A 27,685-nucleotide genomic window follows, 5' to 3' on the forward strand; every position below is an offset into this window, starting at 1 on the left:
ACTTTGGCGGACGTAAGGAGTACTTTCTATAAAACTATGTATTAACTGCTGGAAATCACGGTAGGTATAGTTGTAGTGTAATTACGTATATTAGTTTAGTATATACTTACTTACATTTTATGTTGTATCTAAGTTTACAGAATGAGGCTGTTCTTGACAACATAAAATAACAAAAATCAATGTTATATAAGCTGATCAGGATTGAGATGGACTGCCCACAGCTTTGCACTTTCTCCTATATTACATAGACAGAGAGCTGCGCTAGGAAGTACAATTAAAGTATGATTTGGCAACTTAACCTTGTTCCACCATATATATCTACAATAGTTAAGCTGACCGAGCAATTCAACTATGTTTTGGCAATCTCCTATGAATTCCAAACTTCATCCACTTAATATCATTTCCCCCAATCCCATTATCAGCCATAAGCTACCAATCTACCATTCTTTGTTTAGATTTCATAAGCATTCTTTTCTGGAGTGACCTTAAACTTAGCTGCCACAGGCTGGATATACAAAGTAATGATGGAACTAGTATTTAACAAGTATTTAGAAGAACAATTGGGGAATAAACTATCCCTACAGAGGGACACAAAGTGGCCTAGAAGCATTACTTTTACATCAAAATATCAATTCTCCTTAGATATATCATACATATACAAGCATGATTAGTGAATGCACTAAATATATGTCATTACAAAAAGGTGTTTATGTTTATGAACTGTTCTCCAATCAAGGGGCCACACTTTGGTTCATTTCCACTACCTTGATAAACAATTGCTACAAATTGAATTTCCAAGTGTCTTCTCCTCCCTACCTTGATTTGAGCTATAAATATGGGATCCTCGCCAAGGATTTTATTCACTCATATTAATAATTTATCAAACAAAAAAAGAGTTATTTTTGCTTCAAAATTTGATAGGCATTAGATGCATGCAATGGGTTCATCACACCATTACTACTTTATGTTTTCAGCTGTTTTGGTAGTAGCTGCTGCCTCCTTCTGTTTGGCTGATGATCCTTTCATTAGCACAAGAGCAACCTACTACGGAAGCCCTGAATGCTACGGAAATCCGAGTATCTATCCATCCATCTATCTATCTACGTCAACTTTTATTACACAAGTTTAAATATTGTTTACATTATATGCTGAAATGAAAAAAAAAATTGAAGGTGGAGCATGTGGATACGGAGAATATGGTAGAACAGTATACAATGGGCAAGTGAGTGGAGTCTCAAGGCTTTACAGGAATGGCACTGGCTGTGGTGCCTGCTACCAGGTAATTCTCTCTCTCAAATTAAGATATTTAGTTTACGACTAAGCGTATCTCAGTTGATAAGACGCTTATTGCTTCCAGGTTAGATGCAAAATTGCAGCACATTGCACCGACGAAGGAACGGAGGTGGTGGCGACTGATTACGGCGAGGGGCACAACACAGACTTCATATTGAGCACACGCGCCTATGCTAACCTTGCGAAGCCGAACATGGCCGCGGAGCTGTTTGCGTACGGCGTGGTGGACGTGGAGTATCGGCGGGTCCCATGCCGTTACTCCTCCAACCTGGTGATCAAAGTTCATGAGCGCAGCAGCTACCCTCACTACTTGGCCGTCATACCTATCTACCAATCGGGAACCACCGATATCACTGCGCTCCAAATATGGCAGGAAGACTGCAAGGATTGGAGGGAAATGCGAAGGGTATACGGAGCAGTCTGGGACACGCAGAGCCCACCGCTGGGGGCCGCGATAAGCTTACGACTCCAGATTGTGGCCACTGCAAATGCAGAGGCGAAGTGGGTGCAGCTTTCGAGTGTGATCGCCGCCGATTGGAAGGCCGGCCTCACATACGACGCTGCCATTCAACTCAACTAATCCTACTACAACCTCTCTATATAAGACACAATATATATATTGATATTGTACCTACTACTTGGTGTTTACCTCTACTCTGCAATCTGTGTGTGTGTATATATATTTATATGTGCGCCGTATTTGAATAAAAAGGCTATTTATCAGTGCAAATTAAATAGAAAACACTCAGAAAGACAGGCAGCCTTTAATACCACATCGTATAAACTCATGAGCTTTGTTGAGTTAGTTTTGTGCAATTTTTTATGTTTTCAAAAGCTCAAAATTCAAGTTGATTAAATGGCAGTAGCATACAAGCAAATGCAACATCATATTGCCAGAGATAAGGAAAAGTGTGTACAAAATTTAACACGTGACATCTTAATCCTGACTGACTGCATTCTCATCCTTTACCACACACACCAGAAAGTAGGGGTCAGTTAACTTCCATTTCCTTCCTCTCTCTCTCAGTGTCTTGAGTCGACCATAGCTTAATTGTTCGATCGTGTGAGACGGTTGTAATGTATTGTCCATCTGCCAATGCATAACCACAATTCAGTAAATCCGCTATACTTTAACTGTTTGAAAACCAGATAAAACTAAATTAGAAACAACAGTCCTCCGGAATAAAACTGACCTGCAACAACATCCAGCGACGTAATCTTTGATTCATGGCCAGATAATGTCCTTACAGGCCGGAAATCTCTCGACGACCAAACCTAACAAGAAAGATCTGAGATAAGGATGGGATAAGTAAAAAAGTAAACAAATCATACAGAGGCATCTATAAGCAAACCTTAGCAGTCGTATCATATGAAGCTGTAACTAAAAAGTATCCCTCCTGAGGCTCAAATTTGACTTGAGAAAGCAGGTTGGAGTGAGCAGGTATTATATACAAAGATTTTCTCTTCCTCAAATCCCAAATCCTGCAAGTGTTGTCTTCACCGCCAGTAGCCAGATGATACCCATTGGGAGAAAAACTGGCACCAAGAACCTGAAAAGAGAAACATTTAAAAAGTTTTACACACAATTAGGCTAAACACGTAAAGGGAAAAGGAAAAGTAATGTCAAAACATAGCAAGCCTTACAGGTTTGACATGGCCTTCCAGAGCAAGAATACTACGTCCAGATCTCAGGTCCCACACACGAGCAAGAGAATCCAGTCCACAAGAAGCTACTAAGGAGCCATCATGATGGAAAGACAATCCGTATACACTCCTACTATGACCTTCTTGGAGAAGCAACTCTTCACCGGACTCGACATCCCATAATCTCCAAGTCTTGTCAAAGCTAGCCGTACCCAAATACTTTCCAGACGGATGGAAGGCTATCCTAGCAAGGCGGTCTAAATGGCCCTCAAATGTTCTCAGGGCAGTCCCGTCCAGGTTCCATAGTCTTGCAGTCCTGTCAGCTGAGGCAGTAGCCAATTGGTAGTTGATTGGAGAGAATGCAACATCAGTAGCTCGTTCGGTATGCCCTTTTAGAGCTGAAACCTTCTTTACTTCTGGCATGCTCCAGACCTTTGCAACTCCACTTAGAGAACTAAGAAAGAATGGGGAAGGAACAAATCAGTGATCTTGTCATAAGAGACCAAGTTGGGAGAAGATAAATCCCAGCATGTAACCACAAGATGCAAATAGAGTACATAATTCAACAAAGCTAAACTCTCAATGCATTTTCAGCTACATTAAACTAAACTGAAATTCTAGAAAAAGGATCTTTTCAAGATGGCCAGCAAAGGATAATACAGTGCAGGCTGCAGCAACATCATGGTAAGTGGAGAAGAATAAACAAAAACCTTATATGCTGTTTTCTTGAGCTTTGCTATTCAGTAAAAAAGTGCTCATACTTACAAAACAAAAGTTTTTCTCTATTTCCACCATGGAGTTTGTGCATAATAAAAAATATTATAAAAGACATAACACAATAAATGATAATTTCAGCAACTGCTAACAACCAGGAGAACTTGCGTAGCTCAACAGTTATTGGCTGAGTGAAAGTAGAAATTTACCAGGTGGCAAGCATCTGCCCGTCATGTGAAATTGAGCATCCTGAAAGAGGCCGAACATCACCCATCTCACTGCTTTTTAGTTCTAGATTTGCCGCCTGCTTCAAAGACCAATCTACCTCAGCATCCAAATCTTCGTCAGGGTCATCTCTTTTTCTCCTTGCACGATGGAGGCGCAGTGCTGACTTCACAATAGAATACTTTGCAATCTCTCGCCGAGCTTCTAATAGTGATTGAGTACCTTCAGTGAAAAAGGGATAATGAATATCTTCTTCAGGTCCAGAAGGTGCTGCCGTGCTTCCAGCTTCTTCATCCTCATGAGCTTTCATCAGCTTTTCCAACTGGCCTTCAGAATCAAGTTTTGCCATAAGCGCCCGTAGACGATCACGCCTCTCCATCTCCCTCTCTCCAAAGAGAGTTATAGGTTCACCAAGTCGACGAAGCCGAGCTCGGACAGCATTGTCATTAGTGGGCACTGCCAGGGCAGCAGTGCGACGCTTCATCAGAAGTTCCTGTACTGCTTTCTCCTGTCTCTCCCTGGCCAGTTTGCTTTCTTCTGAGATCTCGTATTCCTGACCAGCAGCAGTTTGATTCATACCTGACCCTTCCTCATCAGAATCCGAATCACTAGTTCTTGAGTCTCCCTTTGGTACAGGAGGCCTATGAACAGGAGGGCGGATAGGTATCGGAGCCAATGGTCTTGGAACCGAGTGAGGTACAGTAGGTAGTGGGGCAATAGGAGGTATAACAGTGGTTGGAGCAGTGGGTGCAATTACAGGCTGAACCGCTTGAAGTGACATTGCATCAATACCAGAATCCATGGGTTCATCCCCAGCAGGGGAAACAGAATCTGCAGCTGAGGTAGTGACAGTATTCTCCTCATCTATGTCCATGATTCCAGATTAATGAGAAAACCTCCTTGTATTCCCACCCTGAAACATAAACACATGTCATGAACAAGCTGAATTTATTTCCAATGTTCTAAAAGAGATGAGTTTGTTTTGTTCCTGAGTGACAGATTTATACATCCATTTACCACATCATCAGGGGCTTCACCCAATCACCAAACAAAAGGCACAGGAAAAATGATGGGGGAAGAAACTAAACCAAACAATTCCGACTTATATAACTAACAAATCTCGTTTAGCATGTTAGAAACTTAAAACCGAAAATAAAGGGTACACCAGTATTGGTCTTAAGGATTTTCAATTCAACTGAGCAGCCATAAAAACTAAAAAAAACAATAAATCATAATCAGCAATTACCAATGTTTTAAAAACCAGACCGGTAAACAAACCGGCACAGTTATCGGTTCACAATTCAACTGGTCAAACCGGAGTATATAATAAACATACGCGTTATCACACATACGTTGTGAATGTTAATGACATGAAATGCCAATAAGTCTAAAACTAAAAATTAGTTCAAATAAACTTTTCGATGGGTCATTAACAAAATTCTTGTATTGTAAAAAAATGATGGACAGTCAAAAGTTAATAATAAACTTTTCGATCTCCTAATTATGTAAACACTCTGCGGATGATTTTCATGATTAGCAAGAGGTGCAGAAGCTGCAATGGGAAAATGCAAAGCAATGCAGTGAGATTGAAGGCGAGAGATTGATATGTGATAACGGTGCTTTTGTATTATTCAAGCCTTGCGCTGTAGCTAGTGTTGCTCCTCTTCCCTTCCAACACATTACTACTTCAATGTTTGACAAAGACGAGGATTGCCAGCTTCACTTCAAATGCATTACTATTTGTTGAAATTACAAGTTATTAATGCAAAAAATTGCCAAGAACTGACTGCCTCTGCATTCTGCAAGAGTGCCAAAAAACTGAACTGCAGCACCAATCTCTCCCACCGCTGTATACCAAGTTGCTAAAAAAAATTGCCCTAACCAGCTCCATAAATGATTATAGAACTAAATGTCTAAATTCTAAAATAATAGATAACAGTTAGAGGTATATAGCAACTATTGAAAAAAAAAATAGAACAAAAACGAAGGCGAGGAGGCGATGTGCGGTGCGATGGCTGACCGAAAAAAAGCAGTAATACACATAAAACGAAGGCTGACCAACCTTCAAATGCGCGGCGGCGATGTGCGGTGCCGGAGGCGAGCTGAGGAGAGGAGGAGCGCGGCGATTGGGGCCGGCGGAGGTGGAGAAATTAAAATAGAGAGTGAAGATTGGAGGGGCGGGCCAATGCGATTTAGAGTTCTGATAAAAGTTTAAAAAAACAATTGCTAATAAACCCTAACTACAAATAGAGAAGTAGTACTTGCATAAATTGGGATATTATTTCAGGACTTGATCCTCAAATATGCTCTCAAATCAATGCAGCCTCGACCTTATTTCTTCATAAGAGCATCTCCAATGTTGTTCGCCCAGCCATATCCAGTCATAGTCCAGCCACAAACGCCTCCTGCCACATCATCACTACTAAAAATCCTTCTACCATATTATCAGGACAAGCAAATAGCTCAGCAATAGCCTAGCCATATCACCCCTAATTATATAAAACAAATAATTGACAATCACACAAAATACGGAATTAAATGTACGACACAGATACGAGAAAATTCAATAATATTATTTAAATTAAAAAAGTACAATAAAAAATGCATTAATTTAAAAAAATACATTATTAAAAAAAAACGACATCCGCCTCACTCCTCGTCTCCGTCGCCCCCCTCGCCACCGTCACTGTCGCCGCCGCCTCCGTATCCGCCAGAACCCCCCGGTGCCCCCCGGTCTTCAAATCGTCACGCATGCTCACGAGCATTGCGTGAAGAAAACTCTTCTCCTCGGGGTCCGTCTCCGTCCGCCATTCGGCTAACGTCTTGGCCATCTGAGCGAGCGTTTGTTGACGCACGAATAATTTGAGATCCTCCGACAACTGGCCAAGGGGGGATGCCGATTGTACCTCCTGGGACCCCCCGGCGCCCCCCTCGCCTCCCGTTGCGCCCGCCTTTGACCAACCGGGCGAGTTCAGCGAGCGAACGATGGAGGGGACGGGAGCTCCTGAGCATCCTCGGGGAGGTCATGGGAACCGCCGTTGCTGCCGCTGTAATCACCAGTATAGTTCAGTCGTTGCTTCTTCGGCCAGCCAGCGTCGACACCTGCCCGGAACTTCTCGGAGTCCATCAGCACCTCGTAGCAGTTCCAGTAGGTGAACTCCTTATACAACCCGGGCTGGGGGAAGGCTTTCTCCGCTATCCTCCTGCAGTCATCCTCCGTTTGGCCACTGCTCTGCATGCGGAGGGCGTTGGCGTACAAGCCCGAAAATCACGAGACTCCAGCCCTGATTCGGTCCCACCCCTTCCGGCACTCCTCCCCGGTGCGCTGCCTCCCCTCCGGGCAAAATCTCATGTAGGCTGCAGCAATTTTGGCTCACATGTTGACGATCCTCTTATTGTTCGAAGTCAGAGGATCATCACACACACTCACCCACGCCTTGGCAAGCGCGACGTTCTCCGCTTGCGTCCACTTCCTCCGCACCGAGGGGTCGTCCTCGACCGGCTGCGACGACTGGCCGACCCTCTTGTCCTTCCCCTTGCCCTTCTTCTTTGCGGGGCCATGACCCCGCCCTACTCCACCAGTTTGAACGGGAGTTTCCGAAACACCGAGAAGATCAAACCCCAACTCCTCTAAGGAGAAAGTCTCATATTGCGTGAACTGCGCCTCCGTTGGGGTCGATGTATGCGAAGAATCAGTCGAAAAATCAAAACTGAGGCGATAGACGTTTCCCCCCCTGCGTCACCGGTATCCCCCGCGGCGTCCCCTGCGTCGCCGGTACCCCTCCCGGCATCATCTGCATCCCGGGACCCCACCCCGGCATCATCTGCATCCCGGGTGTCCACCCCGGCATCATCTGCATCCCGGGTGTCCACCCCGACATAGCCGATAAATCCCCCGGCATACTCCCCCCGGGTGCCATCCCGGGCATCATCTGCTGCCACGGGTACATGTTGTAGTACCCGGGCATCGGACCCCATCCACCTCCCACGGGTACCGGGGGAGTTTGAGACCCGCTCGTCACAGGAGTACCTTCGTTGTTGTTCTCCATTTCGCGTTATTGATCTTGTACAGAAATTAAGATAGAGATAGTACTCGTTAAAACAAGTGGTGTGAATGAAAATGACGTGCAAATCGCGTATATACAGTGTTTCGAAAATAAAAAAAAATTTAAAATTCGCTCGCCGACCGCTCGCCGAAATGGTGCTCGCCGGTTCCAATGGTTCGGCGAGCAGACCGGCGAGTGCCGGAAATTGGCTAGCCGGCCCGCTCGCCGCCATTAGAAATGCTCTAACTCATTTGTACGACTTCTATAATAATCTACTCTATTCAACTCTTTTTTACTAGTAGAAAATAATTCTACAAAAATATGAGTATCTTTATACTAGCATATTAATACATTTGGATGAAATAGTGATTCTCAATTTTTTCCATCCACCATTCAAAATTGGATTTTATTTTTTTATTTAAAGTAATAAAAAAATAATGAAATAATTTTATAATAAAATATAAACAAAAAGATTATAGTAATCACTTCCCTAATATTATAAAATTTAATAGAACTTTAAGGGGTGGACTTCCCAAACCAACAAAATATGTATAATTGTATCACAATCTTTAAAATTTATATTTATTTGTCAATAAATAAAAATAGCGTACTCTTTTGTCAGTTCTCAGTGTTTTTATTAGGTACCTGTATAAATAATTCTGACTATATATACAAATTTCAAGGGAGGCCGATATTGATAGATTTCAATATGCCTTCTTGTTGTCTTATTTGTACAATTTAAAATCATAAACTAAAGAGATTCTATTATATTAATTTCCGTGTCATACAATTTGACTTAAATTTCAAAAATCTCACGTAACTCCTATGCCACTTTTGACTTCCCATCATTCCTTTCCATGCCTCATAGTACTAATTCTCAAGTTCTTAATTAATACTCCGTCTATTTCTTCATAGTTAAGTCATTTTTCTATTTTAGGAAGTTCATTCAAAGTTGAGTCATTTTCATATATGTTAATTTTTTTTCTCTTTCTTACTTTTCTCTCTTACTTTATTCTCTCTACTTTATTCACTTTATATTTTATTCTCTCTACATTTTCCTCTCTCTTACTTTTTTATCTATTTATTTAACACACTCAACCTTCTTTTCTAAAATTGAGGAGGCAAAGTGCAACCAAAGTAGGATTGAGAGACCAGAAGAAAGCAGAGCACCAAGGTACAAGTACTCACTACGCCTACCAAGCATTGCAGCTCCGGAAAAAAAATAACCAAAGGTCAGAGAACAACCAACGAAAGCGCTAACCAAGATGCTGCAAAAGAAATTTTTGATTACTTCACTTTATCCTACATTTCGTGCAAGACTTTTGAAAAAATTTAACTTGATGTTAAGAGTAAGTCATACTTTTATAGTATCAAAAGAAAATAATATACATACTTAGTGAGGGACTCAAATTTTACAGAAGGAACATAATCTCGATTAAACAAACACAAGCAAATGCAGCATCATTTTGCCAGTGATAAGGAAAGTGTGTACAAAATTTAACAAGTGACATCTTAATCCTGATTGACCGCATTCTCATCTTCGACCACACACAAGAAAGTAGGGGTTCAGTCAACTTCCATTTCCTTTCTCTCTCTCTCAGCGTCTTTAGTCGACCATAGCTTAATTGTTCGATCATGTGATACGGTTGTTATGTATTGTCCATCTGCCAAGACATAACCAAAAATCAGCAAATCCATTATATTTTAACTGGTTGAAAAGCATATAAAACAAAATTACAAACAACAGTCCTCCGGACTAAAACTGACCTGCAACAACATCCAGCGACGTAATCTTTGATTCATGGCCAGATAATGTCCTTACAGTCCGGAAATCTCTAGACGACCAAACCTAACAAGAAAGATCCCAGATAAGGGTGAGATAGGCAAAAACGTAATCAAAGAATACGAGGCGTGTATGAGCAAACCTTAGCAGTCGTATCATATGAAGCTGTAACTAAAAAGTACCCCTGCTGAGGTTCAAATTTGACTTGAGAAAGCAGGTTGGAGTGAGCAGGTAATATATACAAAGATTTTCTCTTCCTCAAATCCCAAATCCTGCAAGTGTTGTCTTCACCGCCAGTAGCCAGATGATACCCATTGGGAGAAAAACTGGCACCAAGAACCTGAAAAGAGATACATTTTAAAAGTTCTACACAAAATTAGGCTAAACACGTAAAGGAAAAAGGAAAAGTAATGTCAAAACAGAGCAAGCCTAACAGGTTTGACATGGCCTTCCAGAGCAAGAATACTACGTCCAGATCTCAGGTCCCACACACAAGCAAGAGTATCCAGTCCACAAGAGGCTACTAAGGAGCCATCATGGTGGAAAGATAATCCATAAACACTCCTACTATGACCTTCATGGAGAAGCAACTCTTCACCGGTCTCTACATCCCATAATCTCCAAGTCTTGTCAAAGCTAGCTGTACCCAAATACTTTCCGGACGGATGGAAGGCTATCCTAGCAAGGCGATCTAAATGGCCCTCAAATGTTCTCTGGACAATCCCGTCCAGATTCCATAGTCTTGCAGTCCTGTCAGCAGAGGCAGTAGCCAATTGGCTGATTGAAAGTAGAAATTTACCAGGTGACAAGCATCTGCCCGTCACGTGAAATTGAGCATCCTGAAAGAGGTCGAACATCACCCATCTCACTGCTTTTTAGTTCTAGATTTGCTGCTTGCTTCAAAGATCAATCTACCTCAGCATCCAAATCCTCCTCATGATCATCCTTTTTTCTCCTTGCACGATGGAGGCGCAGTGCTGACTTCACAATAGAATACTTTGCAATCTCTAGCCGAGCTTCTAATAGTGTTTGGGTACCTTCAGTGACAAAGGGGTACTGAATATCTTCTTCAGGTCCAGAAGGTGCCGCCGTGCTTCCAGCTTCTTCATCCTCATGAGCTTTCATCAGCTTTTCCAACTGGCCTTCAGAATCAAGTTTTGACACAAGCGCCCGTAGACGATCACGCCTCTCCATCTCCCTCTCTCCAAAGAGAGTTATAGGTTCACCAAGTAGATGAAGCCGAGCTCGGAGAGCCTTGTCATTAGTGGGCACTGCCAGGGCAGCAGTGCGACGCTTCATCAGAAGTTCCTGTACCGCTTTCTCCTGTCTCTCCCTGGCCAGTTTGCTCTCTTCCGAGATCTCGTATTCCTGAACTGTTTGAAGTGACATTGCATCAATAGCAGAATCCATGGGTTCGTCCTCAGCAGGTGAAATGGAATCAGCAGCTGAGGCAGGGACAGTATTCTCCTCATCTATAACCATGATTCCTGATTAACGAGAAAACTTCCTTGTATTCCCACCCTGTAATGTAAACACGTCTTGAACAAGCTGAATTTGTTTACAATGTTCTAAAAGAGATGTGTTACTTTTTTTCCTGAATGACAGAGTTATACTCACATCAACAGGGACTTCGCCCAATCACCAGACAAAAGGCACAGGAAAAATGATGTGGGGAAGAAACTAAACCAAATAATTCCCACTTTTATAACTAACAAATCTTGCTTAGAATATTAGAAATCTAGGACAGAAAATAGAGGGTGCAGCAGCAGCGGTATTGGTCTTAAGGATTAGCAAGAGGTGCAGAAGCTGCGATGGGAAAAATGCAGTGCAGTAAAGTTGAGGGCGAGAGATTGATGGTATATCATAATAGTGCATTTGTATTAACCAATCCGATTTCAAGCTACTATTGCTCCTCTTCTCCAACACATTACTTCGCTTCAAATGCATTACTATATGTTGAAATTACAAGTTATTAATGAACAAATATTGCCAAGCACTGACTGTCTCTGCTAGAGTGCCAAAAAACTGAACTGCAGCGCCAATCTCTCCCATCTCTTTATACCAAGAAAGTTATTAAACTTAAAATGCTCCATATATAATTATAGAACTAACTCTCTAAATTCTAAAATAATAACTTCAAAATGTATAGCCTTATTGAAAAACATTGAACAAAAACGAAAGCGAGGAGGCGATGTGCGGCTGACCAAACAAAAGCAGTAAAACACATAAAACGAACGCTGACCAACCTTCAAATGCGCGGCGGCGGCGATGTGTGAATTTATTAACTGCCAAATTGAAATGGACAGTGAATGCAGCCTCAAGCTTATTTTTCCATAATTCATTTAACTGCAGAATTTATTTTCGTGTCATATAATTTTGACTATTTTACATTTGAAAATTCTCACATACTATAACTCCTAGTCTCCTATCCTATGCCACTTTTGACTTTCCACCTTTCTGTTCCATTTTCCATGCTTCATAATTCCCAAGTAAACTTAATTTTTCAGATTTTGATACATTCTTATTAGAGGTCTCCAAACCGAACCGAACCGGACGAACCGGCCCCGGAACTGTCACCGGCGGTTCCGAACCGGAACCGTCGGCAGCGGTTCGAACCGGGACCGGAACCGCCGGGCCGGTTCAGGTTTGCAGAATTTGAAGAACCGTAACCGGCGGTTCCCGACACCTCCCGACACCTTTTCAGGCCTACTTCCTAGCCTTTTCAGAAACCGCTCCTACGGCCGCCGGTTTGGTCAGAAACCGTTGACGGAAACCTCCGGTTTCAGCCGAAAAAACCGCCGGTTCCGGCGGTTCCAACGGCTTTTTTAAAAATTTGAATTTTGAATTTGACGAAAAAACCGCCGGTTCCAACCGAAAACCGGCGGTAAACCGGCGGTTCGGCCGTTTTTTTTCAAATATTAAATTTTTTTTAATCACAATTTTCCCCTATAAATACCCCACTCCTCTTCATTTCTACTCACCCCATTCTTGTGTTAATAAGAATTTCTCTTTCAATCTCAATTTCTCTATTCTCCATCCTCATTCTATCAAGTTGTTTACGTTATTTGCGCTCATACTTTACTCTCACGTTGTTCACGTTATTATCTTCACACAATCACACTACTCTCTATTCTTCACTTTCAATTTCCATAAATATTTATATCATGTCTTCATCTCGTCGTGGTGGTGATCGGGGCAAGGGAATTGCCCAAGATCAAAGTCAAAGTGATACTCGTCGTCGACGTGCCCCTTCTAGAGCACAAGTTGCGGAGGAGGTGGGAAGGCTAGCCGCTCTTCGAGCTCAAGTAAGTTATAATATGTTTTAATTTTTTGTTAATTCATTTTATTAAATTCATAATTTCATTTTTCAACATCTATGTGTCTATGTGTTTTATTTTTGTGTTAGTATTTTTACTTAGTTGTATAATTTTCGTAGGAGGAAGAAGATCGAAATGCGGCCTTGTTACTTGCCCTCGCCGACGACGACCAACAAGGGGGGCATTCACATTCGGCTTCGCGTTTCAAGTACGATGTGAATCTATCGTTGGACGAAGGCGATGATGGATCGCATCAATTCCCTCCTTCTAGCACCGGCCAAGTTGGCGACAATGATGAGGAGGAGGCCGATCCTCCTCCTTTCGCAGGACGACAAAAGAAAAAGATGCCTCCCAAGTTGAAATCCGAGATTTTCACCAAACATTTCAAGAAGGTCCCGGTGGTAATTTCAAATCCTAATGATCCGACCACTACCGTGGAGACAAGTGAGTTCAAAGCATATTGCAACTATTGCGATAAAGTCTATCCATTTGTTATTGGTGGGGGATATGGTACTCTCCATCGCCATTTGAAGTCAAAACACCCCGTGGAATATGGGCATACTAAGTCCCAAAGCCAAATAAACTTCCCCGCCGGCTCATCGTCTCAAACAGGTACGCCGCTATTTAAATATGATCCGAAAAATGTTACCGATGCTATGGTAAGATGGGCGGCAATGAAACATTTGCCGTTCAATTTTTTTAATGACAAAAAATATGAAGTTACTATGCAAACTGCTTTTAATGTTGCTACAAAGATAATTCCCCCCTCTACTGCTCAAAGATCTAACAACCGTAAGTTTTTTGACAAAAAACGAGAGGTTGGGAAATTCCTCTCCACCTTGGGGCACAAAGTTAATATTTGCTCCGATGTGTGGACGGATTCTTTCCATTAAAATTCTTACATGAGAATTTCATGTCATTTTATAGACAATAGTTGGTCTTTAAATAAACGTTTAATTGGTTTTAGACAATTTCCTTCCCCACACACCGCACAAGCAATTGCATCTTTAATTATTCAAGTTTTGAATGAGTATGAGTTATGCAATAAGATATTTTCGGTTGGTTTTGATAACGCAACCGCTAACACCGCAAGTATAGCCGATTTAATTGCGGCTTGCTCCCCGGTGATAAGTGGTAAGTATTTTCACCAACGATGTATTTGTCATATTTTAAACTTATGTGTACAAGATGCTTTGTCTTTATGGCAAAGACATATTCAACCTATTACTACAGTTGTATCCTTGATCCACTGGAAGCCACAAATTGGCAAGGCGTGGAAGAAGTATTGCCACTCGAAGAAAATAAGGCACACAACTTTTACTTTAGACGTGTCTACTAGATGGAACTCCACATATGATATGTTGCAATCTACATTGGAGCATATAGAATATTTAGTTGATTTTTATAGAACTTACCCTGTTGATGATTTATATCTAACATCTTCTTGTTGGGATCAAAGCATGAGCTTGTTTAAGTTATTCAAAGGTTTTCGAAATGCCACTATTGAGTTATCGGGTGTGTATTATTGCACATCCGTTCGTGTTTTAGAACATTGCATGATCATATCACTTGGTTTTAAAACTGCAATGAAAAATTCCACAAACAATCTTGAGTTAATGTGTGTTTTATATTATATGGTTGAAAAATGGCTCAAGTATTTCAACGAGATCCCCACGGTTTTTTTGCTTGCCAAAGTTTTGGATCCAAAGTGGAAACTAGTTGGTACTTTCAAAATTTTATAATTTTATTACAACAATTTGGCTTCTATTGATCTTGAACCACTCTGAGCTTTGCAAACTGACGAGGACGACGACAACTACATAAACCTAGCCCAAACATTCCAAATAAACATCCCCCACCTCCCAAGCCTCCAAAGAAGTTTTGAGTTCGACTTGCGGGCTCTCTTTCACGATTACGAAGCCAAGTACAACCGTACCCACCAAGTGAGACCTAGACCCCCTCATCAAACACATAACTTTGGCTTCTTCCAAGTTGATGACCCCGACGCCCAATCCCAATTGGCAGACCTATACGGCTTCAGCAGCGGAGGAAGGATGGCAAATTCGACAAGTGAGTTAGACTTATATTTTGACTCACACTTTTCATTCAATGAGGAAGAAGGAGGTCCCGTTCCCCAACAAATAGACGTACTAGATTGGTGGGGATCACACGAGAAAGATTTTCCCATCCTTGCATCAATGGCCAAGGAGATCTTTTCGGTTCCGGCTTCCACTGTCGCCGTCGAGTCCGCCTTTAGTGTTGGAGGCAACGTCTTGGACGACAGAAGAAGTAGACTCACCGGGCAAAACATGGAAGCCACCATGTTACTTGATGATTGGTGCTCCGCCGAAATTAGAGACCAAGAACCGGATTGGAACAATCAAGTAGTACAACCCGACCAAGACTACTTCCCCGACGAAGAAGAGTAAGCGCGCCGCCAATTCCTCCGATCAAGCCAAATAGGTAAGCAAGGTAAGAGAACTACGTGGACTTTGATTCCAAAATGCAATTGAGCATTGAGGATACGTAGGCATCTCAACTTAAATTTTAAATTTAAGTTGAGCTCGAGTCCTTTTCCTTTATTTTTTTTTCTCCCCTTTGTTTCGAATATGTAATTTGTAAATTGTAATCAAGACTTTAGGTCTTTTGTAATTTATAATTTTTAAGTTGTAATTTGTAAATTTTAAGTTGTAATTTGTAATTTTAAAGTTGTAATTTGTAAATTTTAAGTTGTAATTTGTAATTTTAAAGTTGTAATTTGCAATTTTAAAGTTGTAATTTGTAATTTTGAAATTGTAATGTGTATCAATAAAATTGCATTTGTACATTGTTTAATTCTAATTTTATTTATGCAAATATATTTACATTTTTTACTTGAATTTCAAATTTACAATTAAAAAAAAAAATCAAACCGCCAAACCGGACGAACCTGCCCGGAACCGGGGTTCCGGCGGTTCACGGTTCACGAACCGGAACCGCCGAACCTTGGCCGGGCCAGTTCAGGTTCATCCAAATCTTGAACCGGAACCGCCAACCGGAACCGGCGGTTCCGAACCGTGGTGACGTCTAATTCTTATCCGAACTTCTTCATCGACTTTTTCCTCTGCATCATAATAGCTTGCAAGAAAGTAACCATTACTATACAACGCATTGAGTAATGAACCTTTAATACCACGTCATATGCTATGTCGATGAAGTCGTCTTATTTCAATATTTTATAGTAGTAAATCATTTTGTAATATAAATCGAGCATAGTTAAAGAAAATGTCAACCATAAGCTAAACAAGATATGAACCTCAGAGCAACTAGTTTAAACCAGTTTCTGCTTACTTGATTCGAATGAAGAAAATATACAAGTAATGAGAAAGATGAGAGGCATTGACTTCACATGCTTCATCATCACAAGTCTTGAGACTTTTTCAATGTAATACTATGTCATAACCTACATTACCAAACAAAAAAAATAAAAGCAAAGTATTATTTTTCAAGAAGAACCCAGTTCAGCTACTCTCCTATAATTTCAAGCTGTGATAACTCAGTTCCTCCTCTTCTTCTTCTTTTCTTCCTTCTCAGATGCATTCTTCAACTGCAACAAATCATCCAAGTTCCACGATAAGCAAATGAAAAATAAACAAGATTAGATCAAACTAATATCATAAATAACACTTACCATAATGATAAGAACTCGCACAAACACAGCAACAAAATCAGTGAACAAGGTGAGAGAATGATTCACGTAGTCCAGGTCTCCCATGTGTGCTTTCTCAATTATCTCCTGGGTATCAACTACGATGTACCCCATAAACACCAACAGTCCAAAATACAACTGCAACACCAAAGGAGCGTGAAGGGAATTAAGACTCACAATGGATCACAAGCATGAACTTCTGTATCCACTCCAAATACACAACACAATTCAATACCTCAAATTTGAATAGAGCCATGGAACCACCGAAAATTGAGGATGCAAAGTGCAACCAAAGTAGGATGGAGAGACCAGAAGAAAGCAGACCACCAAGGTACAAGTACTCTCTGCGCCTAGCAAGCATCGCAGCTCCGGAAAAACAACCAAAGGCCAGAGAACAACCAACGAAAGCGCTAACCAAGATGCTGCAGATGATAATTTTGATTACATTAGTATAATGGAAAACCATGTACCAACTCAAAGGAAAGGCATCATTAAGCAATTTAAAACTGGAAAAGTAAAGTCTACTTTTCCGAGTTTTTTTAGAATTCATCTTTGTAATTTATTCGTAACCTTAATAAACTATACCTGTACTCTATATTGTTTCAAAATTAATTCGCTTTTTCCTAAATTTTGGTGCAAGACTCTAGAAAGATTAACTTCTCTACGTTAAAAATTAAGTCATGCTTCTATGGTACCAAAAGAACTTAATGTACATACTTAGTGAGGGACTCAAATTTTACAAAAGGAACTTCATCTTAATTAAATGAAAGCATTGTGACCCCTATTAAAAACTAGAAAGCATAGGGAGCATATATGCATCTTCCAATTGATTAAAACTATATGCAAAGACGAGTGACTTCACAACAAACCATTGTTTTAGAAGAAAGGTTAGGGTGAAATGTCAAACATAAAATGTTGCATATCTGGAGACTGAGGAGAAGAAGGAGACTTGATCCAGTCAGACATGATGAAGTTGCAGGTGTCAACATTCACAATTCAATAGCCATAACAATCCATATTACAGTTACACAAACACAGTACAGTTCTGCAGTGCTGATGCAGTAACGGAGCATGTGGTAAAGCATAAACAATGACAGAAGTAAAGCAGTGCCAGAAAATAGCAAAAATGTGTGGTATCCAATAACATAGCAGGCATAACTACATCTCCAAACTCAAATGCACAGTTAGAAAATACATGCCTTGGGTCAAATTTAATGGCCAGATCTACCAAAGGACCAATTGAGGCTCCTTCAAGGAGCGCTGCTGCCATGAGAAGGGAGACTTTCTTTTGCTGTCAATCATCAAAAGCAAGGATCAGAACCAAAAACCTAAACCAAAATTTTTGAGTGATGAACAAATGGATAAAGATATCCATAAAAAAAGGAGACTGTAAAAGGAAGACCTCTTGGTGTAAAGGAGTAGATAGCAGCCAAAAGATGCAGCCCATGCATCCAAGAGAAGTGAGAATACCACCGACATTCCAAAGAATGTGGAGATAAACTCCGACTGCTGATGCCAACAATGCGCAACATAGAGAGAGATACACCTGAAAGAAATCAAGCAACCCCATAAGCCAAAACACATTTTCTTTTCTGCATACAAACAAGTATAGAATGTTCAAAAAACTTTAAGCATAGCTAAGGTAACATTCATCAACAGATACTTTTTCACAATGAGTATTAAAAGAACTCGCATGAAAAAGGAAACCGTGAAAACACCACATTTTCTTGGCAACAAAACTACTAATCAGCGGATGATTTGAAATTCTAGCATCTACTTCATCCACAGATGAAATAGCACAACCGTAAACAGTCAAAGAAGGTATAAGAATGCAATCAACAATGACGAAATTCGACGTTATCTTCAACCATTGAATCTATGAAAAAGGATAAAAGGAATTAACTGCAACTAACCTAGGTCGACAAACAAAAGTGATTCTAAACAATCCTAATCACAGTCATAATCATGAGCCTAATCTCCGGAAAAGGGATAAGGAATTCGAAATACACTTAATTAGGTCTCTGCCTAATCACAGCATGTACATACACCGAAACACTATGATCATAAAAAGCTAACAACATAGCAAATAGAAAACGAACCAATTGTAAAACAAAGAATCGGTTATAAAAGCAAAACCTGTTTAAGATGCGTTTGAACAAGGGGAGAAATCTGGCGGAAATTCTTGAGTGAGTCGTAATTCCATCGGTTACGCGAGGAAAATTGGGAATCGAAGAAAGAAGAAAATGAATCCATTGATTTTAGCTTAGCTTTGTTCTGATGAGAGAGTCGTGGCTTTCTGATTTGATGAGAGAAATTGTAAGTTTACGTGTGTGTATATATCGCGGGAAGGTAACCTCCTGGAAGATACAGTTTCTTAGGTCGTAAGTCTCTTCTTCATTTCATTTTAATTTCGGAAGTCTTTCTTTTATATTTTTGAAATCAAGAAGAAAAAATTTATGGGACCAATTGATTTCTTTATACGAAGTTTTTAACTTTCTAATGGGGATAATGATGCTGAATTATATACACTACTATAAGGTTGTTTCATAAATAAAAGTGAGAAATACATAATAAAAATTAAGGGATAACTAAAAGCAATACTATATTATTTAGTATTTTCACAAAAAGTTTATGTAACGTTTAATTAATTATGAAGATGAGTTATTTCATTCTAAATTCACCTAGAAATTTCTAGATGTATATCTATTAAAATGCTCACGCCTTGTAGATTGCGCTCGAACCAATTGTTATGCCACGCACAATTACCAATCAAAACCAGCCACATCATCCAGTCAACGGTTACTGACGCATTCTTTAATTTGGTCGAAATAATGAATAATTCTGAGTGTATATATACAAATTCCAATGAATAAGGAATTGCCTTTGTTACAAGGCACAAAACAAAGAAAAAGAAAAGTACTACTACTACTACTACAGAGGTAGAAGCTCTACACAAAAAAGCAACGCCTTTTAAGAATAAATGTAAACTAATAACCTACTTTGTATTGTAACTAGATTATAGTTTCTCTGTTAAAAGTTGCTTTAATGCCCCTACTGATTCACCAAAGCTTCGGCCGGTACTTGCCTTCGCTGCCTCAGCTTTCTGATTGCCTGATGGCACGGAGCAAAGAAGTCATGTGCAAGAGCTTCATCTGCGGTGATCCTCTGTCGTGGATTCACCATTAAACACTTATCTACGAGATCAAATAGCGAACTTGGTATGGCATCAAAGAAATCCCGTCGTCGTGCATTTTGTGCACACCAATCCTGAAGACACATCGGGGTCGTGTATTTTACATCGAGCAGGTCCTGTTACAGAAAGAGTCGTATAAGTCTTGAGCTGGTCCTGTTACAGAGAGACTTACAAGTCATTTGTACATTTGTACCGTTGGAAATAATGATTCATGGTTGTGCAGCTTTGCGACTTCCCAGAGAGCTTCACTGCCCCTTAACGTTGCTATATCTTTTATGTTCCTGTTCATGCAACTGTTAGAATGATAGTTCAGATGAATTTAAGTTTAAGTTGCTAGCGTTCCGTAGTTCTTACTGCTCGGCATCGCCAGTGAAAGGTGTTCTGCCAATCAACAGGTACAGTAAGGTCACTCCAGCAGACCAAATATCAGACTTAGGGCCTTGATGTAGAGATCTGAATAATACCTAGAAAGCATGATGGTCTTTTAGCTTTCAGCGGAGAGTAAGGCTACATACCTCTATATTTAGTGGTGTTATCTTGCTCTAAGACAAATTTCTCTGATTTATGATCACTAAATGCACTTGCATATATTTTCTTTTTGCAAAATCAAGAAATACTCCGGACCTCATGTGATTGAAGAGAAATCATAGGCTTATTAGCCACCATGATATTTTTAAGTCGCTTCTTAATATGTGAATTCACAGATTTGGCCATGTAGTGATGCAATAAAATCATAAAACAACCATGTTTTAAAAGCACCTTTTATCTTCATATGATAAGAGTTCAAAGGGAAATATGTGCAAAGCTAAAAGATCTTCGGCTTTGGTTAGTTCCTGTTGTAGGTTTATTCACATATTCAGATATTCTAGAGCTTAACAGCATAAAAATTCAGCTGAACTAACCCAATTCAACTCACTGGCAAGAAAGAGTAACATCAGTTCATATGAGACTGTGCTTTAAACTTAAATGAGCTACTACCATACTAATTGATTTAAATTATTGTAAAAAGATAACCCCTGAATCAAAGGAAATGAAAGAAATGAATCTGATTCTGGGTTGATTAAGAAGTTGGCACCAGCAGTGGGCATAAGAGAGAGGATAGAGAAAACTGAAGAAATATGAGATTTTAACTGTTGGCTGTAAGCCTGTTATTAAGGGAATGCATGAATCAGTGAAGGCTTTGTCTGAACTTGAAAATATAAGAATGGAAACTTACTAATGCAGCATAAGCTTTAAATTACAGTATTTTAAGTTTAAACACCTCAAACTGAACTTAGATTAGCTAAAGAACTTCTTAACTCAGACCTGCTTTTACTTTTTCACTTAACTATTTCTTACTAGCATCCAACTCTCTAAACACTGGTCTTAGCTTATTAAAGAAGTAGGGGCAGCTTAAACTAACCCTAAGGTTTGGTATGTTTTAAAAGATAGAACCTTTAAATATTTCCCCAGACAAAGACAGTGGATGCATAAGCAAAATAAAGACATAGGGAAGTGTTTTAAAGTAACAAAAGTAAGCTTCATTTTACCACCCAATTGGGTAAGTAAAGAGTGAAATAAAAAAGAAAAAAGTTCAAGCAACTTACTTCTGGAGCCTTAAAGCCTTTAGTTCCAGCACAAGGACCCTCTCTGGTCGGCTTCCCATCTCCTATAAATAATAGTATTAAATAAATATCAGTTGAGGCCATCAGTTTAAAAGCTCTGATATTTCAATTAATGAAGCCAACCAACAATACATGTATTAGTAAATAAAGGGGCAGAGAACCTTTGGTTTTAAGTAATCCAGCCCCACAAATGGCATTTCCACTAGCATGCAGTGGCATTGGAGTGACATACAAAAGTTTTCTACCTACATCCCCGGCAGGTGCAGCAACTCTTTTTCTTTTTGATTTGGGAGCATCGGCAGATCCATGATTTCCAACCTGCACGGCTTCCTGAGCAAGGCTTAACAGCTCCTTCCTAATATTAAAATGGCATGGTAATGGTTCTCTCAACCTTTCTGCAGACACAGTTCTAGTGCTTGTTGCATCCTTGGCAGAAGTTATCCCAGAACCATCAGCACCCTGACTTTTAATGAGATTCCTGCTGCTAGCTTCAGTGATAACCTTTGCTTTGTCAACCTTCCTCTTCAGGTTCCCGGGAGGTAAAAGGAATCTACGGAGTTTTCCAACATTTTTGTTTACTGTGTTTATGCGTGCCGTATCTATCACAGGCGACAAAGAATTTGTCAGCCCAATACTGGCAGGATCATCCAAATTTTGGCCAAATTTGGAATTATCTGAACAAGATAGGAAAAATACAGTTTAGTATTATATGGGGTAAGGAAAATTCAAATGTCCTATAGGTCCACCAGCTAGTCTTCAATCAAAAACTAGATTAATGAATTTGAACCTTCAGCAAGTTACTGAAAAAAATATTCTTTCATCAGGTCCTCTACACTTGACATGTTAATAAAAGTATAAACTATAAACCAAGTTGATTGCATAAGAATAAAACTCACCGACTGTCCCATACTTTTTGCGCATATCCTGTTGATCATATAATAAAAAATTATTAAAAGGTGATACATCAGGTTAAGTGCTTCAAATTGGTTGAACACATGACACAGAAGTTGGATAGAGAGAGGAGAGGACAATAAAACTTCAGGAGCAATGACTCACCAATGCAAGATTGAAATCAATCAGGTAACCCTTGTTGTCCTTGCAGGAGTAAAGAAAATTTCCAGGTTTAACATCTCTGTGAACAATTCCCTGTAAGCACAAGAACGGCCAAAATTTATTTTCATTTTTGTCCTTCCAAGAAGAATCCAATTGCACATAATGATACATGCATCTTCGCATATTTGCTGACCTGCCTATGTAGACCAGCAAGGGCTTTGAACAGACAATAGCCATACCACTGTAGGTCGGCAACATTCATTTCTCTTTTTAAGATCTGCAGGTTGAGATAATGTTACAAGAGAACAAGGTCTATTACAAAAGAAGGATTAAAGTGGTGACGAATACCTCAGGTCTATCATGCCGAACATGTTGTAAAACAAGACAATCAGCACTCGTACTCTTAAATGAACCTTCATACTTTATCACAAAGTTTTTCCCCCTGTCATTAGGTATAATACACAAATCACTGCCACTGCCAAAATAAATTTCTGAAGACCCTGGATATGCTAATAATTAAATATATTACAAATAACGTGTACCCCAATCTCTCTAGCATTTTTATCTCGTTATTCACATAATGTTTATTGGCGTTGACATGAGGGCCTGGAAAACCATAGTAAACAAAAGTTAGTAGCCAAACATGTATCCAGCTGTGAAAGTTTTAAGAGCACTCATTAAAAGCAAAGCTCCTTTAATACATATTTCAACACCACAAGAGCAATACACTAATAATAACTTCTTACCTCTAAGTATTTTTCTACTTCATCTTACTATACTAGAGTAGAGTCGCAATTCATGACAACAAGAAAGGCAAAGCTTTGCTGGGAAAGAATCACCAACAAGTGTTTAAGCTTTTGCACTATCTAGCAGTCACGCAAAATTTTACCATTTTCTAGAATATTTAGTTTTGCATGACTACACTTGAAAAAATTCTTTAATAGCCAAATAAGAGCAGAAAGTAGGCTCAGCAACATTAGAAACTACACACAATAAGACGCAAGACGTATGATTTTAAAAGAAAAAGTAAATGACTAGATATAGAAAATAATAGAGAAGGCTACAACGAAATGGCAAGTTCCTACATTTGATGGCAAATATTACTCCATCAGCTTTCCTCCTTGCCCGGTAAACTCTACCATAACCTCCTGCGAAAATTAAGAGAAAGATTGCGATCTATAACACATGAAAAATGTGGGTGGGTGGGTGGGTGAGGTGATAGTCAAATGATACCTGAACCCTCTTCTTGTTCCACAATAAATGACTCAAATTCCGGAAAAGATACTTTCTCAGAATCCTGCAAAGCATGTATATATCTTAATTCTTCTGAAGCATACATATAAGGGAGCAAATATACATCCATGGTGGTCAGACCATAAAGCTTACATTGGATATGGAGGAAAGCTTTTCCCTATTCTCAACTGATGCATCCCTCTTTTCTTTAGCATTTAGAATCTGGTCAGAGTCTATCTTTTTCGTTTGCTGTGTAGAAACTGTGTTTTTATCTCTTTTACATTGCTCTTGACCTTTTTCAATAAGGCGCTTGTGATTCTCTGTGGTTGGGCAGATAGTTTTTCTCCTATTAGGATTGAGAGCAGAGGAATGCTTGTTGGAACGATTCGGAGTGTCTCTCTGGCTATGTAGATGACCTGCCGTTCCTGGTCTGCTGGAAATGTGATCCTTGTTATTGGATTTAGGCACTGCCTTTTCAGGGTTATGGGTTTTATCTAATGGCTGATGCTCCATATGTCCTTTGCAACTACCAGAATCATGTACAAAGACTTCCTTTTTTTTCTCAGCACCACTTTCAGTCAACGAATCACAACCTTGATTAACAGCATCGGTTCTTTTTTGTGTTACTGTCATCTGCTCATCTATTTCTAACTTGGATGATGCAGGATCTACTATACCAGTTCCACCACCTTCTTCAAAATTACTACTCAATGGATGTGATAGCTTGTCAGGAGAAGGGATGAAATTTGATAATTCTTGTGCCATTATTTGGTGTCTATGTGGAACACTACCTAGATCTAGAAAATAAGGCTTAGAACTCGTTCTATGTAAACAGCTAAGCATCAGCATGTTCGGAATTTCAGCTGCTTTAAATTCAAAGTCTCTATGTGCTACAGGTATAAACATGTCTCTTTTAAGTTTCCAGAAGTCAGAAGCTGAGAGTGATGGGAGGCTTGATAATGTCTCAGTACCCTGAGAAGTGATGCAGCAAAATGTCATTGAATATCAATGAAAGGTTCCAGCAGGCAAATACCAATGATAGATCAAGCCAACTATGAGATGCAAGCTGTATGTGCTGAATTTCAAGTGAAGCACATAAAATTTGAGAGGACGATGAAAAAGAAGCTTCAAATGGAACTTTTAAGTAATGGGCAATCCATAAAACAGCCTTGAGCAATAAATTATTTACAAACCCCAAAGTTCCCTTAAAAAACAAATAATTCCATTGCTATCCTCAAATATGATTGACTACTGAAATTATGAATCATTTGATTCATTCTATCTATAACCTATTACCACGTTGCACATGTAACCTTTACCCAACTTAAGCATTAGCAAAAGTGCCGGACCAAATAAACAAATTCCTAATAATTCAGAATTATCGGCTCAAACTTACTTGAGTGATGACATTCTGAAATTTGTGGGGAATTGTAATTGCCATCTGGTTTGAGCTCTTTTTATCTGTTATATACAGTAGATCATACGCCCTTTTAGATGAAAACAAAGTGAAACACAAAATATATAAAAAAAATGGCTCATTTCAACCACAAAGAACGCTGAAAAATTAAAAGAGAGAGATAATGTGTACGGTGTACCATCTAAATCCAGGTAAAACCTCTCTTTTTTCATAGTCACAAATTCCTCATTCTCCCCTACCGCCCTCTTCCTTTTTCTACAATATGTCCTCATTAGGGCATTTGACCTAACATTTGCTAACAAACGAGGCACAAATTGTGGCAAATCCAAGTATCTCGAAATCAGATCTGAATTGGACAAGAAATCGACGAGAGCGGCAACTCCGATTTGCGAGAAAGTGACTAGGTCATCACCCGCTAGAGTGAGAGGAGAGTTGGGAATTGAGCAAAGGAAGCGTATGAAATCTGGAGTAGAACGGAAAGCCAGCTCGGATGGATGGGCGGGGCGGCCCCGGGCGAGCAAAAGGCCGAGAGACTGCCACGCGGCGGCGGCGGCGGCGTCAGTGCTGAGCGGGTGGGCCTCCATCAGTTGCCAGATCGAGGAAGGTTCACATGAAATGAAAGGCAGCGAGCAAAAACGGTTTCGAGGGAATCGGCACAAGGGTTTGGGATGAGTGGGCGGGAAATTGAGCGTTTTGCGCCAACTTATAGAGAAATTAAAATGAGGCTTTCCCGCCATCCTTTTGAATGAACTCTCTCTAATTACTTAAGATCATACTAATAAGTATCTAAAAAAGTAATGGGATATTGGTTCCCAAAATTAGAGATGCCCACCGGTTCCGGTTCCGGCGGTTAACCGGCGAACCGGAATCGTGGCGATTTCCTCGAATCGGAACCGTCGCAATTCGGGTCGCGGTCCGGTTCAGGTTCAAGATTTTTCGAACCGGAATCGTCACCGAACCGCCGGTTTGGGGCGGTTCGGAACCGCCGGTTAACCGGAGGAACAGCCAGTTTGGGCGCGGAAACCAAGGCATCAGGGAGGACAGCTTTTCGAGCGTGAAAACCGACCGGTTCCGGTGGTTTTTGGACCGGAAACCGGCGGTTAACCGTGAAATCCGGCGGTTAACCGGCGGTTCAACGGTTTTCCGCCAAAAAACCGCCGGTTTTTCCGAAAATTCAATTTTTTTTTTCAGATTTCAAATTCGAATTCTTCCATTTTCCCCCCCATTTTTATCTATAAATACTCCAATCTATCTTCATTTACATTCACCCACTCGTGTGTTAATAAGAGTTTCACTCTTCAATCTCTCAATTCTCTCTCTTTGTCTCCAATTTATCATTTGTGCTATTGTGCTTCCATTTAATTACTCAAGTGCTACTCTTATTACGCATTGTTATATACTTATACTTGTTCCCGTAGTTCTATAAGTTGTCTTTCTTTCTCATTGCTTAAACAAAAAAATATATATTGTTCCATATTTCTACATTTCTATTATATAATGTTGTATACTTGTATATGTATTGTAAATTGTAATGTATCGTTGTCCGTTACAACTCAAATTCAATAAAATTGATATCATTTTCATCTTATTCGTCTTATTTCAATTTAAATTATCCATTGTCTTGTTCCAATTTATTGTATAAGTCCAAATTTCAAATTTATATTACATTATTGTATGTTGTATACTTGTATATGTATTGTAAATTGTAATGCATCGTTGTCCGTTACAACTCAAATTCAATAAAATTGATATCATTTTCATCTTATTCGTCTTATTTCAACTTAAATTATCCATTGTCTTGTTCCAATTTATTGTATAAGTTCAAATTTCAAATTTATATTACATTATTGTATGTTGTATACTTGTATATGTATTGTAAATTGCAATGTATCGTTGTCCGTTACAACTCAAATTCAATAAAATTGATATCATTTTCATCTTATTCATCTTATTTCAATTTAAATTATCCATTGTCTTGTTCCAATTTATTGTATAAGTCCAAATTTCAAATTTATATTACATTATTGTGTGTTGTATTCTTGTATATGTATTGTAAATTGTAATGTATCGTTGTCCGTTACAACTCAAATTCAATAAAATTGATATCATTTTCACCTTATTCGTCTTATTTCAATTTAAATTATCCATTGTCTTGTTCCAATTTATTGTATATGTCCAAATTTCTAATTTTTAAAATAATCAAACCGCGAAACCGCCGGTTTTCGAACTGGAACCGTGTAAACCGCCGGAAAACCGGCGGTTCCGAACCGGAACCGGAACCGGCGGTTTTCGAACCAGAACCGGAACCGTGAAATAGCCTCACGGTCCGGTTCTGGTTCCGACTTCGATATATTTCATGAATTTTGAAATTGGTCTAAAAAGTCACAAACTTACATTTTATTTATTATTTTCCATGGCAACCCATATACGATATTTTCGGAAAAAATCTTATTATATGTAGGCAACCGTAAAATG

The 27,685-nt window shown here is 39.6% G+C and overlaps 4 protein-coding genes and 1 pseudogene across 4 annotated transcripts; 1 reads left to right on the top strand and 4 right to left on the bottom strand.

Moving 5' to 3' along the window:
- The first annotated feature begins 684 nt into the window (after positions 1-684).
- On the top strand, positions 685-2,023 carry LOC121770010 (expansin-like B1). The gene is made up of 3 exons (XM_042166802.1): positions 685-1,076; positions 1,173-1,279; positions 1,358-2,023. Exons 1-3 carry the CDS (start codon positions 929-931, stop codon positions 1,871-1,873), a joined length of 771 nt encoding a protein of 256 aa, XP_042022736.1. The 5' UTR covers positions 685-928; the 3' UTR covers positions 1,874-2,023.
- A 72-nt stretch (positions 2,024-2,095) lies between these two features.
- On the bottom strand, positions 2,096-6,156 carry LOC121770009 (U4/U6 small nuclear ribonucleoprotein PRP4-like protein). Its single transcript, XM_042166801.1, has 6 exons — positions 5,939-6,156; positions 3,861-4,789; positions 2,938-3,391; positions 2,646-2,843; positions 2,487-2,568; positions 2,096-2,383 (listed from the first exon to the last, which is right to left on the bottom strand). Exons 2-6 carry the CDS (start codon positions 4,748-4,750, stop codon positions 2,286-2,288), a joined length of 1,722 nt encoding a protein of 573 aa, XP_042022735.1. The 5' UTR covers positions 4,751-4,789; positions 5,939-6,156; the 3' UTR covers positions 2,096-2,285.
- Positions 6,157-9,259: 3,103 nt separating this feature from the next.
- On the bottom strand, positions 9,260-11,862 carry LOC121770918 (annotated as a pseudogene).
- Positions 11,863-16,328: 4,466 nt separating this feature from the next.
- Positions 16,329-19,099, bottom strand: LOC121772387 (bax inhibitor 1-like). The gene is made up of 6 exons (XM_042169470.1): positions 18,847-19,099; positions 18,113-18,256; positions 17,910-18,001; positions 16,946-17,132; positions 16,693-16,848; positions 16,329-16,608 (listed from the first exon to the last, which is right to left on the bottom strand). The coding sequence occupies exons 1-6, from the start codon at positions 18,961-18,963 to the stop codon at positions 16,558-16,560; spliced, it is 747 nt and encodes a 248-aa protein (XP_042025404.1). The 5' UTR covers positions 18,964-19,099; the 3' UTR covers positions 16,329-16,557.
- Positions 19,100-19,523: 424 nt separating this feature from the next.
- On the bottom strand, positions 19,524-25,861 carry LOC121769931. The gene is made up of 15 exons (XM_042166715.1): positions 25,389-25,861; positions 25,190-25,254; positions 23,947-24,765; positions 23,794-23,857; positions 23,646-23,708; positions 23,103-23,166; positions 22,909-23,002; positions 22,754-22,837; positions 22,564-22,653; positions 22,404-22,431; positions 21,669-22,181; positions 21,490-21,551; positions 20,258-20,367; positions 20,097-20,184; positions 19,524-20,019 (listed from the first exon to the last, which is right to left on the bottom strand). Exons 1-15 carry the CDS (start codon positions 25,792-25,794, stop codon positions 19,762-19,764), a joined length of 2,808 nt encoding a protein of 935 aa, XP_042022649.1. The 5' UTR covers positions 25,795-25,861; the 3' UTR covers positions 19,524-19,761.
- Between the last annotated feature and the right edge of the window lie 1,824 nt (positions 25,862-27,685).

This window comes from Salvia splendens, chromosome 16, assembly GCF_004379255.2.
Source record: "Salvia splendens isolate huo1 chromosome 16, SspV2, whole genome shotgun sequence".
NCBI lineage: Eukaryota > Viridiplantae > Streptophyta > Magnoliopsida > Lamiales > Lamiaceae > Salvia > Salvia splendens.

Coding starts and splice junctions, on each gene's coding strand:
- LOC121770010 (XM_042166802.1), top strand. CDS start 929: ATGCATGCAATGGGTTCATCACACCATTACTACTTTATGTTTTCAGCT. Junction 1,077..1,172: donor TGAATGCTACGGAAATCCGA/GTATCTATCCAT, acceptor AAAAAATTGAAG/GTGGAGCATGTGGATACGGA. Junction 1,280..1,357: donor GCTGTGGTGCCTGCTACCAG/GTAATTCTCTCT, acceptor TATTGCTTCCAG/GTTAGATGCAAAATTGCAGC.
- LOC121770009 (XM_042166801.1), bottom strand. CDS start 4,750: ATGGACATAGATGAGGAGAATACTGTCACTACCTCAGCTGCAGATTCT. Junction 2,569..2,645: donor CATATGATACGACTGCTAAG/GTTTGCTTATAG, acceptor CTTTCTTGTTAG/GTTTGGTCGTCGAGAGATTT. Junction 2,384..2,486: donor GTCGCTGGATGTTGTTGCAG/GTCAGTTTTATT, acceptor ATGCATTGGCAG/ATGGACAATACATTACAACC.
- LOC121772387 (XM_042169470.1), bottom strand. CDS start 18,963: ATGGATTCATTTTCTTCTTTCTTCGATTCCCAATTTTCCTCGCGTAAC. Junction 17,133..17,909: donor GCCATTAAATTTGACCCAAG/GCATGTATTTTC, acceptor TATCATCTGCAG/CATCTTGGTTAGCGCTTTCG. Junction 16,849..16,945: donor TGGCTCTATTCAAATTTGAG/GTATTGAATTGT, acceptor TTGGTGTTGCAG/TTGTATTTTGGACTGTTGGT.
- LOC121769931 (XM_042166715.1), bottom strand. CDS start 25,794: ATGGAGGCCCACCCGCTCAGCACTGACGCCGCCGCCGCCGCCGCGTGG. Junction 23,709..23,793: donor GGAACAAGAAGAGGGTTCAG/GTATCATTTGAC, acceptor TAATTTTCGCAG/GAGGTTATGGTAGAGTTTAC. Junction 20,185..20,257: donor TTCACTGGCGATGCCGAGCA/GTAAGAACTACG, acceptor TTGCATGAACAG/GAACATAAAAGATATAGCAA.